A 17,528-nucleotide genomic window follows, 5' to 3' on the forward strand; every position below is an offset into this window, starting at 1 on the left:
CGCCAGTTCAACTCTGTGTGACTCCTCACAGATGACTGTAATCTCCTTCTCGTTCCTGCAGAGACCGACTGAGCTGCACAATACAACACTGCAGAGCGACAGCACAGCGTGCAGGCCTGCAGATGCCCTCTGCACAGCTTAACTCTGTGTCCTGCCACCCCCCCCCGCCGCCTCTCCCTCACCCCATCTCCACTTTCTCCTTGTTTATTTATTGTGTAGAAGATCTCAAGCCTCAAATTGACTAGTGGGATTGATTTGGCAACACCCTCCTCCCTCCCCTTCATTTCCCTCCCCTCCTCTGCCTTACCCTCCCTCCGTCTCTTTCCCTCAACAGACTTTTGATTAATCCAGCGACCTCCTCTGTGAGTCGCCGAGAAAAAAGCGAGTCAAATGGAAGGACAGAGAGAGAGAGAGAGGGAGCGATGGGGGGGAAAAGGGAAAACAAAAGAGAGACGCCTCTATTATCTAGGCATAAAGTTATGTGATCCATTTGATAAGAGAAGCTCTTTTTCACTGAGGATGAGAAAGGAAGCAGACTCTTTCTCGAGAGAGGAAATAAATATAGATGCAGAGAGAGAATGAGAGGGATGAAAGCAACAACAGACAATGGAGAGAGGGTGAGAAGTAAGGAATAATTGACCGTTTGCTCAGCCTGGTTCTGTTGCTACTGTCCGGCATTCTTGCACCGTACATAGTTCACAATAACGGGGAAGATTTACCACTCGAAACAATGCATCATTGATGTCAGACAGTGGTGGACAAATGACAACTATTTAGCGGCCTGGGTAGAATTTATGACAGTTGCATCAGCAGATTTGAACACCTGTCGCTCGCTAGCTGATTGAGCTAACATTAGGTTCGTTTGGCTGCTTAGCATTCTTCCTTGGACAAGCAAGACAGAAGTTATGTATCACCGCTTGTTTTTTCAAACCCTGCGTTTCACTTTTAATGTTTCGACAAGAGAAAGAGCTTTTTTTTTAGGATGAGGACAAACTGGCATTCGATGAATAGAGCATCTCGAATGCCAAATCCAGCAGAGCAGAACACAGCTGCTAACGTTAGCATACACTCTGATATAGAGGCGCTCACGTGGGACCTAGGGGAAACACGACAGAGCGGATATGTATCGCTCTGACAACACTTCAACAGGCAGAGATGAGAAAGAACATGAGGAATGCTTTTTCCTTCCTCATTTTTGTATTGAGGGTAGTGCAGCGCTGCGTGTGTGGTGGGTTGCGTACGGTCATCAGCGCCACAGCGAGGCTGCTGCTGCTGTTTGTGAGAGAGCGAGAAGCAACAGTGAAAGGAAAGAGGAGGTCGAGAAGGAGGGAGGGTGCGTGTGTGTGCCCTGCTCTATTTGTCATCCCGGCCGCGGTCTTTGGTGACACCTTGTTCATTTGCGAAACCGACTGTTTGAGATGCAGGGATCGATCGAGCAAATAGAAGCAGGGCCCTGAAGATAGAGGGAGAAAGGGGCTGAGGAACATGTGTGGTTTTCATTGCCTACGGCTTTGAACCTCACTATCTGTGCTGTGTTTTGTGTCGTTTATAGTGGCGCTGTTGTTGCCGTTCAGTGTGGGGTTACGTTTAACGTTCACATTGGCAGTTAAAAACTGAAATGTGTAACTTTTGCCCTTTAAGCCAACATGTTACCAAAAGTTGAAAAGAGCATGCATTGCCCTCTACTGGATGAGGAATAACTTGCGACACCAAATCTTCCCTAACACAACAATACTGATCAAAAATAGTACTGACGAGGTTTGGGTTTCTTTCATCACAGCCAGCATTGACTTTCTCTCTCTGGCTGATAACTTCACTTCCATCCATTACGTTGGCAGAACTTTGGATTTGAAATTGATTTGTTTAAGAGCTGCTAATGACTCCATGAATTTAAAACGTGCTCCAGAGACTTCATTTTTCATCTATTGAAGAAATCTGTCATTCTGACAACCCCGCTGTCACTCTTTACTGCACACACACACAAAAAAAAGAGCTCACATGTGCTGCAAACTGCGTCACAATGATGCTGGTTTTGGTCTTTTTTGATATTTCGAATAGTCCTTTAAATAATTCAGTTATACATATGCACAGGCGAGTGCAGAAATACATGTGCTTTATATGTATTTGCATGGCATGGGCAGGAAGGCACCAAAGCAAATTACAAGAACATGCAGGGAACCCCACCCGTGTGTGTGCGTGAGGCAAGCACACAATCACCCTGTGAGTGCTGCTCCAGCGGCCAGGCTGAAGTTAGTTTATATGGAGAGCTATGCACATAAAAAACCCAAGGTTCCATGTGAAGGGGATTCAACAAACTGCATTACAGAGTGCTGTTTACTGTGTCGGGACAGAGGAAATGAATTCAAAGCAGGCTCAGGAGATGTCACTTTCTAATGTACTGTATTCTTAAAGCTCTCTGCTAAGCCATGCTCTCTCTATCTCCCTCTCTCCAGCAGGGGAATTCTCCATACTGTCACTCCCGTCTTTGTGTGACCTCCGGTGTACCAGCAACCAGACTTTATTCCTCCTAAATCTCCCCCTCCTAATCCTTCCCTGCCTCTCCCTCTCTCTTTTTAACACACTTCCTATCCCCGCCTCTGACAGATATACTGTACAATAGGGAGGATGAAATTGGAGACAGCTGGAAAGCAATTGTCTTTTTATGCCACGAGGAAGCACTGTGAGCGTTTAAGAGAAAGAATGATTGCTCTTCACACTCCCTTCTCCCTCTGTGTTTTCTTGCAGTGCAGTTCAACTTGATTCCTGTGGGGCTCAGGATAGTGGCCATCCAGAGCACCAAGACAGGGCTCTACGTTGCCATGAACAGCGAGGGCTACCTCTACACTTCGGTACAGTCAGCACCCAGCACATACAGCACAGCGATGCCATGAGCCTTTTAAAACTTAATTTGTGATTTCATTACACCAGTCGTGGGTGAAAAACTGCCACCGCCACCGCTGGCTTTTGTGTTTGCTTGTACTTAGTTGATTAAACACAGTGTACAGGCAGTGTGTGACAGCAGCACATGCATTCTTAATGTGGCTGAAGTGTTTGTTGAGGTGGAGGTAATGCAGAACTCTGTCTGGGGTTACACTGAGTCATCAGTTAGATGAATGTCAGACTGACCTGTGATAGCCTCTTACACACGACTTTATGTTGCTTTTAAAAGAACAAAATAGGCCTCTACATTTATTATTTATTCTCATTTTAGAGCTGAAATTTGGACTGGAACTCCACTGATCTCTGCAGTGACCAGTGACCGGGTTACCTTTTGCATTGTCAAGCAAGCAAAACAATAGAAACCAGACAAGTTGATCACCATTTATATATAGTTTCTATTATCTGTGGTCTACAGTCACAATAAATGTGCAGTATGTTATGATAATTCACCATACAGATGGATATATTAATCACATGATAGTAAAGAACCCTTGCAGGTACCAGTGTTAGTAATATAAGTTTATCAGCATTTAGTTCTGCCAACAAACCAAGCTGTTCTCCTCAACAATGGTGAGTGAGTCATGAAAAATAATATAATAATATTGAACATATGGGTTTAGTTTCATAGTCACACATACTTGTTATTTTACCTCTGAGTCCTATTATTATGGTGTGATACAACAATGAAGTCCCCCAGTGAGCAGTCCACACACACACACACACACACACACACACACACACGCACACACACACACCATCACACAACACAATGCTATCATCTGAGACTACATATATATATGTCTTTTCACCCCAACCTGGTTCTCTTTTACTCTCACAGTGACAGTGCATCTGTGCATGAAACACTTTCACAGTGTCGGTCACAGCAGCACTTGTATGCCACAACTTGAGAAACAGCTCGTACGGTGCTTAAAAAGAGGTTTTCTCGCATTGATGTGAGAGAAGCGGCATAGCCAAGCCACACATTTGAGAGGTAGATCGAAGAACAGATGAAGAGACACAGGGTGGATCAGAGTGCACTCTATCAGGATGCAGAGAAAAACTCTTTTTCCAGCCTTTTTCCTCTTGGCACACAGGCAAAGTGTGTGAGATCTTGTTTGAAGTGCATCGGTGCGCTCACTTCAAAGTCCATCTAACGCTGCCCGCATGCATACTTCCAGAGACGAGGAGAGGAGATACAGGGTTTCTATCAGGTGGAACAATGGAATATCACCCTGGGAAGAACACACATACCCTGATAAACACAAAGTCCTCCATATGCTGCCACATATACAGTGTGTGAACATCATTCTGCTGAGACAAATTCATGCACGCTACTCAATATCTGTTCCTTTCTAGCAGCTTCTCACTTTGCCAGCCACAAATTGCAGTGAGATGTAGCAGAACTCTTTAAATTTGAAGCCCTGCTTGGTCCAGAAATCACATAATATGACATAAAATTTTCAGAGGGTCTGGCTTGAACTGGTTTCTTGTTGGTTCGAGAGTTTTATGTGAGTTTTGTTCAGGAACTTGTCCCATCAGTGACAGTACAAAAGCACAAAAATTGAAATAAGGAAAGTGCAATCAATGAGCATCTGCTTCAAATCTCTATTTGCAATTAATAGGACCAATGCGGCCCATTTTTAAATATTGCTGGAGTGAAGACTGAGCACATTAAACTTAAGTGTATGTATTATTTGTTTTCTGATTCACCATCTCGTTCATCTGTGTTAATTGTAGGGCTAAACAACAAATGGACAGCAACTTTCTTCTTTTATGAGAAAGTATTTTCTTTTCATGATCTGTTATTTCCCCCATTAACCTTTATTATGGACGCAATTAAAGTCGAAGAGAGTAGGAGAGTCTGTCTGTCAGGGAAAAACACTTTTTATGTAATTCAGCATGTGAGGATGATGAGTCTCGACAGCTGTTAACACCAACTGATTGCTGATCCAGCTGTGATCATTAGAAAAGGACATCAGAGGAAAGAAAGTCTCATGTCTCTAAAAACGTATTTCGTAGGAGGGATTAAGACACAAGGGAAAGATGCAGTTTGACAGAGCTGAGATGTGGTCATGCTAGCTTTGCACCCATGCAGTTATAATGCACAGTATATTGTACACCACAGTTGCTTTTCTTGATTCTCTACAACAGAAGTGGGACGGGCAAAATTATGAGAATGGCCATTATGATGAGATGAGACTCGGTTTGAAAAATCCAAGAATCTTTATGGAAAGTCATTTTTATCACAAAAAGTCTTGAATGATAATAATAGCGTTTCATTTGTACAGCACCTTTCAAAACACAGTTGCCAAGTGCTTGACAGCAGAAAAATATACAGAATCAGATAAAATAACAATAAAAGCACTCTAATTTGCTGAGCACTCAAAGCAGTTTACAACACGTACCACATTCACCCATTCAGGCACACAGATGGCACAGACATCTGCATAACAATGGAAACTAATATTGTTTCTGCGGATTGTGTGTCCTACTGGCAGCATGCAATTGGAGAAAAGCAGGGGTCCAAAGATTGACCCCTGAGGAACTCCACAAAACAAATATTCTGTGAAAGATCTGAAGTCACCAGCAACAAACACTAAAAGTCCCACTTTGGAGATATAAGTCAGTCTAACAAAGTGCCAGAGATACCGACCCATTTTCTAAGACACTCATTGAAATTGAATGTTCTAAGGCGTCAAAGGCAGTGATGAAATCTAAAAGGATTAAAATAGAGTCAGCTGCTGAAAGATCATTGAACACTTTGAGGAATGCTGTCTCTGTGCTCCTTTGAAAATATTGCGTCCGTTGAAGGGCAAATGTGGAAATTGGAGGAGGCAAGTTCCTTCTAGGACATGGTGGCAGAAGTGGAATTAAAACTATGAGAGCATTCTGACCTTCAAGTTGATTTGAGATAATGGGAAAAGTAGTGTTAGATAAAGACAAACAAAAAAACAGTAATGATCAGTAACCCCAATGTCAAAGCAGAGTGTTGTTCCAGTATATCAAACAAGATCTAAAGTGAAAAAAAATCAGGGCAGCATATACATGCATATTAAAATCAGAAAACAATCAGAATAATCTCAAATCTAAGGAAAACAATTTGTGATAGTTCTGAGAATTCTGTGATAAAACCAGTTGTAGATTTGGGTGGTCTACAAATCAGAACACAGAGAAGGTCCAAGTGTAATAAAACAGAGAGCTTCAAAGGTAGAGACAGACCCAAAGGTCATGCTGCAACATTTAAGACTATTCTTATTAAAAAAAAAAAAAGAAAAGAAAAGAAAAAAATGCTCCAGGTAGGAGAAGCCAGGGGGACATGTTTCAACGAGGGGAGCTATATTAGCTTTGGTCAGCCAGGAGCTCAGAAAGAAATCAAGATCGTTACTGACAATACAAATAAACATAAAAATGAAACGCATCTGACTTGAAGAGCTTAGTGGTGAAGGCAATGGGCCGAACAGCATCCAGAACTGGTTTAGGTTTTATTTGAAATTAGGTTGCTATTGAGTGATTTTTCTTTATGTCAGTCAGATAAATTCATATTTTGTAAGATTTCCTCACACTTGACATAAATTGCTTCATCCCATGTCTGGATAGATAGATGTGATCCCATCCAAGGAAATGTCATTCTTTCCAAAATGAATCAAAGTGGTCATTAAAATCATAACCAGCAGCAGTAACGCGAATGGCTTAAACTTGTAGTGAAGTTGTAGCTGATTGTCTCCTCATGACGGAAATCGGAAGTTCAACAAATCGGACCATTGAATCACCTAGTAGCAGGAATTCATGTTGAGCGTCTGGGGAGTGAGCACCTTGACCATAGACAGCTAGTTTGTATCAAGCTGTCCAGTAAGCTGCTAATGGGTCTTTAACAATGCTAGTATGACACTGGTTTTCTGGGGAAGAAGAGTGGTAACCTCTGCGTTGACTGCAAAGACGTTGGCAGCGGAGGGGACAGACATCCGCCATTGTATGTCGCCCAGTCACTCAAGTGGAGAACCAGGCGAGAATGGGCAGCAGTACAAGTGAGTTGGCCAGCTGCTAGCATGGAGAGTGGCTGGCTAGCAGTATCCAGGCTGCTGGCTTGGCTAGGTGGTCATGGAGCCAATAAATGTCCACAATCCAGTAGGTAGAAATAGAGGTAGAGAGGTAAGATCCGAATAAAAGACTGATGAAACACAATAAGATCGGTTCAAAGCAAAAGGCTGAAAACAAGTAAGACCTCAAAGTAGCAGTAACAGAGATCTTGCTAACACAGGTGAATGCTGAGCAGTGTAGTTTTATCTGTTAGTGAAACTAGCCCAAATGTCAGAAGTAGCCCCAATCCATATTTTAACCTAACTCTAATCCTCCAACCCAAAAAAATAATAAAAAAAACCCCTCAACTTTTCCCCTAATGAGCCCCAGAAAATGGTCCTTGCACATGACTTTTCCAGGGCTTGGAACCCCCCCTAGACAGTAAAAACCTTGCATGCACATGCACTGGCAAATATAGAGGTTATACTTACCCAGGCATTCTCCTGACAGAAGAAAGGTGACCCATTTTCACGAAGGGAAAGAACCACAGGGAAAGTGAGAGAGGGAAAGGAGAAAAATGTTAGAGAAAATCCCTCTGAGATGAGGAAGAGGGGGAGGACAAAAGAGAGGAGGGAGGCTTTTTTTTTTTTTTCCCACCTTAAACTACCTGCTCTGCTATTGTTCTGTGCAAATGCGAGCACCTGAGAGAGAGATGGAGAAGACCGGGGTACGGAAATAGAGGAGGAAGGCATGTTTTGCGCTCGTTGCCCTCAGGGTCCGGAGAGAGGCAGTGCAGAGCCTTAACACCCTGTTATGCAACCGTTCGCATGTGCAGGGAACAAGGCCCCTGCGTCAGCCCCTGGAGGGTAAGGGAAATTTGAGCAAGCAGTCAAAGAAATAACCTCAATGTAAAATTATGTAGAAATTTCAAATAATATTTTGGTACATGTTGGGGTCACGGGTACACGTTGCTTTTGCTTGCTGTAGTGGAAAAATGCAGTGTGGGACTGCGGGAGAAGGGGAAACTCTACTGTTTAATTTCTCATGTGTGCTTTCTACAGTATGAAAATGTATAATGAGCGAGATGTTTGAGGTGATGGCTCACAGTGTGTGGGTGGTTCTTTGTATGCATTGCAGGGAGATGAGAGGAAGAGGGGGGTATGTGACAAAATAGGAGTCTGCAAATTGATTGAGGTGAATGGGTTATAATCAGGGGTGCAGTAACATTTGTCACCATGCATAGCGTGGTCTCAATAAACGCAAATCTTTGCTGTCCTCCTCCACTCCTTCAGCTTCCTGCCAGGCATTTTCCTGCTCTCTTTAAGCGCATCCATTCTCACAGTGGAGTGTCTGTCAAGTTGCAAGGTGGCCTCATATTTCTGAGGAATGGCGCACATCATTGTGTTGCCAAATCGATGGAGGTCTGGCATTTCCTGACGCCGAGTTACTGCTCGTTCTGCCGTTAAAGCTGATTTGGTGAACATTTACAACAAATACTACGTGAATGTGCAAAAAGGTCACCTGGCATATGAAAGCGTGTGTGTGTTTAACAGTGTTAGTGTAGGGTGTAGAGTGTGTCTGTGGGTATTATGGGTATGTACAAATTTAAGTATACAACTCAGCTTTCTCAGGGGCCTTCAGCTCATAATTTTGGTTTTACGGCTCACAGCTTTGCTGCTTTAGTTCGCTCTCACTGCTCTCGTCAGCCCTTGTTTTCCAGATTGAGCAGGCAACAAAAGAGCTCTAAGTATGCCCACTGTACACTGTCTGCTCGACAGACAAATTTAGCAACAAGCTAGTGCACGTAGTGAAGCAGTCAGATATTCCCTTCAGGATTGTGTGGCGAGTAAAACAGCTAAAAGGAGAAGAACTGTATGTGGAATTAAGCAAAACTGAGCTACAAAATAATTTATATTTCCATATGCATTTTTTTTTTTTTTTGAGGGGGCATTTCCACTTTATTTAGCTCGTGACAGCTGGAGAGAGACAGGAAAGGCAGGCGAGAGAGAGGGAATGATGACATGCAGCAGTGGGCCCGGGCTGGAATTGAACCCAGGCTGCTGCAGTAAAGACTTGTAAGGCCTTGATACATGGTACACACTCCACCAGGGGAGCTGCAGGGCGCCCTGCCAAATACGTTTTGAGGGAAATAGTTGCTGCCTGGATTATGTTCCGTTGCAAAGTTTTTCTAGTGAGGGAAGTGCCACATTTATCTGCTGCACAGGAGTCTGCAGGTTAAAATATGCAACGAGATCCGATCGCTCACACCAAATTCAGATGTTGGCTGAACCTGCCAACATGTAGCCGCTGTTTGAACATACAGTGTCAACTGATTTCATCATTTAGGCTGAATTTGTAACAGAGGAACATTTTATTGATGGTAAACGTCAAATTTTACAAATATAGTAAACGATAACCAATATAGACTAATATTTTATCGCCTATGGAGAAAGATCCCAGACTCCCTTTAGAAATTGTGCATTTTTGTGAGTTGTTGCATGAGGAGAAACTTTGTGTTAGAAATAAACTTTGTGAAAGGCTGTTTATGACAAATTCTTAATTATTTGGGACAGTACATTAAGTGAAATATAATTTACCATGCAATAACAAAGTTTCCTGATTATGTTGATACTGTGTTTCCTGCAAAATGCGAAGTAGTAGTAAGCGTGTAATGTCTAGGAACCAACGCTGACAGTTACAACCTCATTATTTATTTTCCAAAGCTCAAATCAAGGATTATTCTCCAGCAACATCAGAGAAAAATAATACATAACCGAGCCGGAGAGGTGTTTCCTCTTACCTTTTTGTAGCAATAACAAAGGCTCACCTCGGCTGCGGCAGCGTTCCAGTGGCTACTCAGCATTAATCTTTCATGGGCCTCTGTGGCAGACAAATTCCCTTCTGCAGCCACACACACACACACACACAAAAGCAGATAATTGCAACACTTATTTAAAGGATTTGAAAATGAAGTACCTCCTCCCAGCTGTATGTTTGCCAGTAATGGCTCAGAGAAAAGAGAAAAGTAGTTTTCCAGCTTGGCCTTTTTAAAGACACATCATTTATCTTTATTTATCAGTTGCATCATTCACATTTAGAGCGCCTCCGTTGTAATTTTCTTTTTCTATTATCTTCAGTAGTTTCTGTTTGTTCTATTCTTATTTATATTCTCTACTCCCCTCCTGCCACAGCTTATTTTCCCTGTGAGGATCACTGAAATTTCATCTAATCACCTAATCTAATCATCTTAATATTTCAAATGTTTGTGGTGACCTCAGTCTATCTTGCAAGCTAATTACACAGCCTGAGACGCAGCGCTTAGGGTATTTTCTCTGAAATGTGATTGATCGTGTATTCCACTTTTCTTTTGCTCTTTAGTCTTGTTTGATATATGAGAAATTAGTCAGTGAACGGGGCCTCAAGGAAGAAAATAACTGATTAGAGGATGACAAAGTCCCATTTGCAATTTATGCTCAAGGTCACTGACGCCCATGGAGAAATGCTCTTTTCCCCGTCTCCTCCTCTGCAAAGTCAAAGGTCACGGGGAGCTACAGAGCAGCAGCTCTGGATCATTTAGATTTAGTTTCTTGCTCAGTGACACAGCAAGGTTTTTGAACCAGGCTCCACTAGAAGAAATGTTTCTAGTTTTTGGGCTGCCTTGCCACCTCATGGGGTCCCTGTAGTGGTTTAATATAAGCACCCATGAACACACACAAGTCAAACTGAAGTTACAGTAAGTGTTTGCTAAGACATACGTATATCACATAGGAACGTGCGGGCTAAGGTAATAGGACTAACCGTTGCTGTGAATGTGACAGTCTGCTAATTCTCCATCAGCACAACTGTAGCCGTGAAGTAGAGACAGCTGATAGTAGCTCCCCGATGAACTGTCTGATGAGCACAACACTGAGTGTGGGAGTTTAACAGCAGCCCTCAGCAGGTGTTGAAATAACATCAACTAAAGGTAATGTCTAGTGGGAATCGGTTGCTACTGTTAGCAAGCTGGGCTGACTAGCTTCCTTCCTTCCTCCCTTCGAGTGGAATGCAAGCACGGCAGCATGTGGTGCCGACCAAATGTTGAATGATGAAAGGGACAGATGGCTTAATAGCTAATGCTATTTGGACTTGCTAAAAAATGGAGTGGGAGAGCCTTGTATCACCGTTTGTGAGCTGTAATGCCACAGTGCGAAGAAGTGGAAGGCATGTGTTCTCGCAGTGGCAGTTTGGGAAACACCCGTCCAGAGGCTCGACGCTCAGACGGCGTCGTTCCACCAATATATTCCAAAACAAATATGCACAATGGCTGCTCTGCAATTTACATACCAGTTTGACTTCAATACACAATGAATATCTACGTGCGTGACGTTTGATTACTTTAGGCTGCACGGGAGTGTTTCCCCTGCAAACACACAGCATGAATTATTGATCACATTCAAGCATGGTAAATCCCCAGCTCCCCTCTTTGGGTCCGTTTAATCAGACGACACACTTAAACCTCCAGACACATTAAACACAGCGGCAGCGAAAGCAGCTTCTGCCAGGACGGGGGGAAGGAATAAACAGCAATTGCTTTACTGGAAAGGGATGAACTTTTTCCTCTCATGAGTGTTGATGCACTTTCCTTAGAGAGGAAGGAAGCAGCCAAACATCCCAGTTTAGCCCTGAGAGATATTTAAGGATCACCCGAGCAGCACTTTGGTGCTTCTTTTAACACTCCGGAGAGATGGAGAAAGAAGAGGTGAAAATTATAGATTACCGCAAAGTTACCTCCCGCGAAAACGCCTTTATCTCTGCCAATCTGTGAGTTTTTGTGCACAAGATCAATAAAAGGGGAGTGGGAGTGACGGGCTAAATGATGGAGAGAATGTCCTTTTGTCCTTAGATGAGCCTCTCGTTTCGGGAGGATGAAACGAGATGATAATAGAGGTGAGGAGGAGAACAGGGGAGTGAGTCACTGCAAAGCATCGGTTTGTCAGCATTTACATTCAAATGTGCAGGACGGAAATTGGGTTTGGTTTAAAATGAGACACCTGCCGACACCTAAGCTTAAAATATGAGCTTAAAACAAGATGAAAAGCTGCTACTTTAAAAAAAAAAAAAGAAGAAGATAATAAACGAACAGGCGTAGCATGTTTGACCTTCGCATGCCGCGCAGAGCTTCCACGCGCTTAAATCTGTATTCAAGGCCAGGGCTTCTCAAACTCCTTGAGGATAAGGGGGGTGACAGGGCAATTTGATTGACAGGACAGGCGGGATCTTACCACTTGTAATAACAAACAGGGCTGATTGTTGTCGCTGTCTTGAGAGGAGGACGGCGGAATGAGAGAAGGGGAGAGGAGCAGCCGTGGAGGCTGGAGGGAGAGAGGGAGAGAAGGATGGCCTGACAGGCCCAGACTCATAGCGAGCATAACGTCTCCGCTGGGAGCAACAACCGCCACCACGCTCATCTTTCTTCCCCCTCCCTCCCCCCATCTCCCTTTAGCCCCCCCGTCTCACTTGTACAGCTTTTACTCGCCTGTCAGTCTGTCTCACTCCCTGTCCAGCCATTTGTGTCTGTTGGCCTCTCTTGTGGTTTGTCTTTTTCCTCTCTTCTCCACCGTCACTACTTTCCTCCTCCCGTGGTTTTTGTCACCCCGTGAACCTCTTTTATTCAGAATATATATCCCCGTCTTGATGCGTCCCTTATCTGCTGTCCTTGTCCCAGCTCTGTCCTCTACCTCTCTGCTCTCCTTCCCCCTCTCTCTCTCTCCCTTTGTCCTCCGCCTCCTCACCCTGAAACCCCTCCATCTCACACTCAGCTCTCCCCTCTTGGTTCCCCATCAGCCTCGCTTCCACTATAAATTTTGTCTGCCAGCGGGTACGATCTCTCAGGGAAATGAAGGCTGACTGGCGATCCAGTCAGGCTGGCACCATTCCTGTCTACTTTCATGTCTCCATTATGGACCCAGTGAATGAATAAATTCACGCTTTTTCGCCTAATTCTTTCTTCCACTCTGCCCTGACGCCAAGTTTTGTGTGAAGCTGTACTCAAATATGTAAAATTATGACAATTTAACTTTACCTCTGCAGTGAATATGCTTCTTCTCTCTTATTTCCAAAGTGGTGTTGACCGTGCATTTGGAAATGAATGCGGTGTGTCCTGTGTTGTTGGTAGTGAAGCTCTGAGGATCTTCTTGTCTTTGCGGCATGATCGGGGAGAAAAGTCAAGCTGTCTGTCAATTAAAACCAACAAATCAAGTTAATAAAACAACTTGTATGCTGTACAATGGCAACATACAATGCAGCACAAAGCTTAAGTAAAGCGCAAATACTTCGAAACTGCACTTAAACAGGGTCCTTGTGCAATGTGCCCATACGCTGTACTTCCTATCTCAATCTCAACCTGACAGCCTCGCACTACTACGACTCTGCTCTGGTTTGTGGCGGCATGAGGGAAGAAATCTGACGTAGAGTTGTACTTATTGACCTACATCTATACATTAAACGCTTCACTTTGCCGCAGTTCGGTGATAATATTCATCTGTAATAACTGCAGCCTGAGTTCAGCTGTGCCCGATAGTCCAGCTGTATAAAAAGAGAGGCCAGATGGGCTGCGTGTATCCATCTGTCTTTACACATCCCCAACAATACACACCTCTTCATCATCCCCTCAGTCGCCTTCACCTCTGCAGTACCTTTATTCATCTGGTCACTTTTTATTCCCCTCCCACTGCCACGCTTTCCATCACGCCTGATGCCCTACAAATCTCAAATCAACACACTGAGCAGGCACTAAAGAGCAAGCAGTTGTTTGTGGTCACCATCGTTTTACCTGCTGGGATTTTGGCACAATGAACATTTTTTGGGAGGCGCAGGCATGAGGACCGGGTGCATGCGGTGGCTGTACGGTGCACCTGGAGCACCGGGGCGTTCGCGAGCAGCTCAGCAGAGGTTAATGGCGGAGGGAAACTCCTCGTCATGGCTGCATTGTCTGAGGCGCTTGGACCCGCTTACCTGTGGGCACCTCCTGAAAATTGCTTTCTGATAAAAATAGCGCTCAGCCGTGGACCTGGCCCACTTTATTAGCTGTGTGTTCTGGAAAAGCCTCCTGGGCAGAGAGATGGCAGTGGAGAGGGAGGGAGGAGTGATGTGTGGATGGTGGTGGGGGGCCGGATGATGGGGTGGGAGTGGGTCGGGGGGGTCAGCGTGGTGTTTTGAGATGTTGAAAAGCGCGCACACACACACACAGAGACTCCCTTGTGCAATTTAGCCACCCTCCACATCCCCACAAACACACATGTGCAGCCAGGTATAAACAATCTGACAAAGGCAGTGAGACATAATTGGGCCGGACTCCGATACCCAGGACCAGCTCTGGCCAAACTCTCCGCAGTTAACAGGGGAAAGTTTGGCAAAGTAAAACTTTACTCCGCCGGATGACATTGTGGATTTGCACTCAGAGGATGAGCAAACACAGCTCCACTCGCGACCCAATACTGAGAATCGTCAGTGGGGTGGAAGGCAGGCAGAAATAAAACCGCCTCTGTTTTTTCATGCACTTCCCAGGGACAGACGAACACAGCTACAGCATGTGTGTCGATAACATGTGGAGATGCTTGAGGAAGCATTACCTTCTTCTTTTTATTGCATGTCTGCCACTGTTATTTAAGCCTCCTCTGTCGGAGTACACGTAAACTGCTGCTGTGAAGCTGTTTATAGTCATAAGACAGGTTGATAGTCCAAATACATATTTTGAATAAGCTGAATTTATTGCCCCATTAGCAGCTAACAGTTAGCAACCTTGTGAGCTTGGACAGCTTTTTCCCCTCTTCATTAAAACTCCTCTGCTTGTAGTTCAGTCCCTCCGCCTCCACTCCCCTCCCTCCCTGGTCTCTGCACTGTTTGTGGCCTCTTCTAAGCTCTCAACTGGGGACTCCTTTAGAGATGCACTGAGGCACCGACCGCTAAATAGGGAACACCTCGGCTCACATGACCAACCTCAGAGAGGAGAGAGGAGGGAGGGTGGGAGACCTGAGGAAGAGATGAGAAAGGAAGGACAGGGGAATGGGTAAAGGAGGATGTCGGGCGTCGTGAAGGATGCTTGTAACACAACAGCCTGGCTGCATTTTGACAAGAGTTACGACTGTCCCAATGAGCTGAGAGGGTAGAGCCCTGCTCCACATTCTAATCAGCGCTAACAGTCCATAAACACACATACACACACACCACAAGACAGGCAGGCATGCACAGGTGTGAGTGTAGATACATTTTATATGACGATTTATAGGCTATTAAGCAAAAATGGGTACAAAACAAACAAGCTTTTTAATGTGAATTCTGTTCTTAATACGAGTGGATTTGTGCTTTATACATTTCGTGCTGCGGCATTTCGCTGCCACGTCTTACGAAACCAGTTATTCAGGATGGATGGTCTTTGGTGATATAGAGAGTTACCACATCCATCATCACACTGTGTTCTGTAACAGCGAGCAGGTCCTTTCTCTGTGGAGACTGGCTGAGAAAAAAAAAAAAAAGTGTGTGAGAGGCAGAGTGTGTGTGCGTGTGCCGATGGTCCCTTCACGATATTTAGTTCGCCGGTTTTTCCTGCAGAGCTGTTGTGAAGAGTAGGTCGCACGCAGGGATACACGGGGAGAAGTTTTTTCAAGGAAAGTTCTCTTTAACTACCTTATGAGAACAGGCTGCAAAATAATGTTCTTTGTTCCTCTCACCCACCACCTTCATTTTACACTGTATGTAAACAATTCAATTTCACATTATTTTTGTTGAAAACAGCTGCCTGCTGTGTCCCAAAATGGTACTTTGAGAACGCTGAGAACGACTCAAAACTTCAAAACAGTGCGCTGAAAGATGCGATAAAGCTCCGTAGAGCCAGTCAGGGGATATATATACACAGTGTAGGTGAGGAATCAGGTGGAGTTAACGGTACGACATGCTAAGTTTCCCGCTGATGTGGGCAGGGGAGAGAGACAGCACCCTGGACAGCTCCCTCACTGCTGCCTGCAGCGGGATCAGCACCTTGGACAGCGCTGCAGTGCACAGCCCTGAAGAGCAGGTTGCCAAAAACAATAATATTCTCACCAAAATGCATTGCGTCAACGGCGAAAAAGTATGTTAACTTCTGCGTTTTCCTCCGTGTAACACATGCATATGTTGCCTTCTTCCCTACCTTTTGCATAAAATATAGTAGTAGTTTTGGCTGCATGCCTTGTAATAATAACCTAACTTTTGGCCTCTTAGCAGTTACCTCTCATCGGCTGTCACACTGTCCTCACTGCAGAGTCAAGATTCAATATTTTATTGCTAACTGAACATCAGAAGACTCTTCGTTGGAGTCATGAATAGTTATCGCTGTCCATATTTCCATCACAGGTTTACTATCCCCACAAGTGCTGCCATGTGTACTTATATGCCTTCAGTGGAGACAGTGTAAGCACACACACACACACAGGCACTCATGACAGGTGGCAAACTGGCAATTAGTCACTTCCTTCAGCAAAGCTTTCAACAAAGTCCTCTTACATATGACCCGAGTGGACCGAGCTGCCTGCACACACACACACACACACACACACACACACACACACACACACACACACACACACACACACACACACATGCACGCACACATCCTTACACACACACTGACTCCTCCTCACACTCACACCGCTTCAGCTCCTCTCCTCTGACCTTCCTCACCCACCCATCGAATCAGAAACCGCTTGTCTCTTTTTCTTTGAGTCAGCACACTCGCTTCCTTTCCTCTGCTCTCCTTCCTTTCTCGCACTCCGATCGACCCCCCGCTTGTCTCGCACACACACACGCGCGCAGAAACACACACACTCTCCTCCTCTGATGTGGCAGCAAAAGCGTGCAGACACACGTGGCCTCGAGGAAGCAGATGGGAGGAAATGCGAAGGATGGAGGAAGACGGGGAGGATGCTGAGGGGAGAGAGGGGAGGAGAAGAAAGAGAGAGAGGAAGGGAAGACGAGGGAGGAGCAGAGAAGGAGAGATGAAAAATGCAGTGTCGAGGTAAGGCAGGTTATCTCTGGTTGCCTTTGGAAAATCCCCAAATGCACAGCGAGGGTCTGGCAGTCAAGGTGAGAAGCAGAGGACATCCCTCCCTCCCTCTCTGCTTCTTCCCCCGTGTGCACCCGCCTGCACCCTCTCCAGCTGTTCTCATTACAGCGTGTGTGTGTGTGTGTGTTGGTCTCCACTCGTTTGTCTGCGTGTGTGTTGTTGTCTAAGGTTTTTTTTTTTATGCATGTGTCTTGTTTATTCATCCTTTTTGTACGCTCAGATATCATGAACATGTGTGTTTACATATGTACGTTAGGAGGATTTTTCCCTTGCCGTGTGTGTGCGTGCGTGTGTGTGTATTTGCTGAAAGCTATGAGCACATCAGCCCTGGTCGAGCTCCAGCGCTCCTCAGGGCGTCCCTGTAAATGCCAGAATGTTGGCATAGACGAAGACCCCTCTCCGCCTGAGCTGCTTAAAACTTTGTTCTCTCCTCTGTCGGTCAGCAACTGACAGACACTCCTGAGAGTTCACGAGAGCACTGAGAGGCCGGGAG

General features: G+C 44.9%; 1 protein-coding gene across 1 annotated transcript in view; it reads left to right on the forward strand.

The window, feature by feature from the left end:
• The window catches only part of fgf11a (fibroblast growth factor 11a), a 74,572-nt gene that overhangs the window by 41,273 nt on the left and 15,771 nt on the right, over window positions 1-17,528 (forward strand). The window contains exon 3 of the mRNA XM_076725404.1: window positions 2,746-2,849. Coding sequence (XP_076581519.1) covers window positions 2,746-2,849 — 104 coding nt within the window. The remainder of the gene's footprint in view (window positions 1-2,745; window positions 2,850-17,528) is intronic.

This window comes from Chaetodon auriga, chromosome 24 (assembly GCF_051107435.1).
Source record: "Chaetodon auriga isolate fChaAug3 chromosome 24, fChaAug3.hap1, whole genome shotgun sequence".
Taxonomy (NCBI): Eukaryota; Metazoa; Chordata; class Actinopteri; order Chaetodontiformes; family Chaetodontidae; genus Chaetodon; species Chaetodon auriga.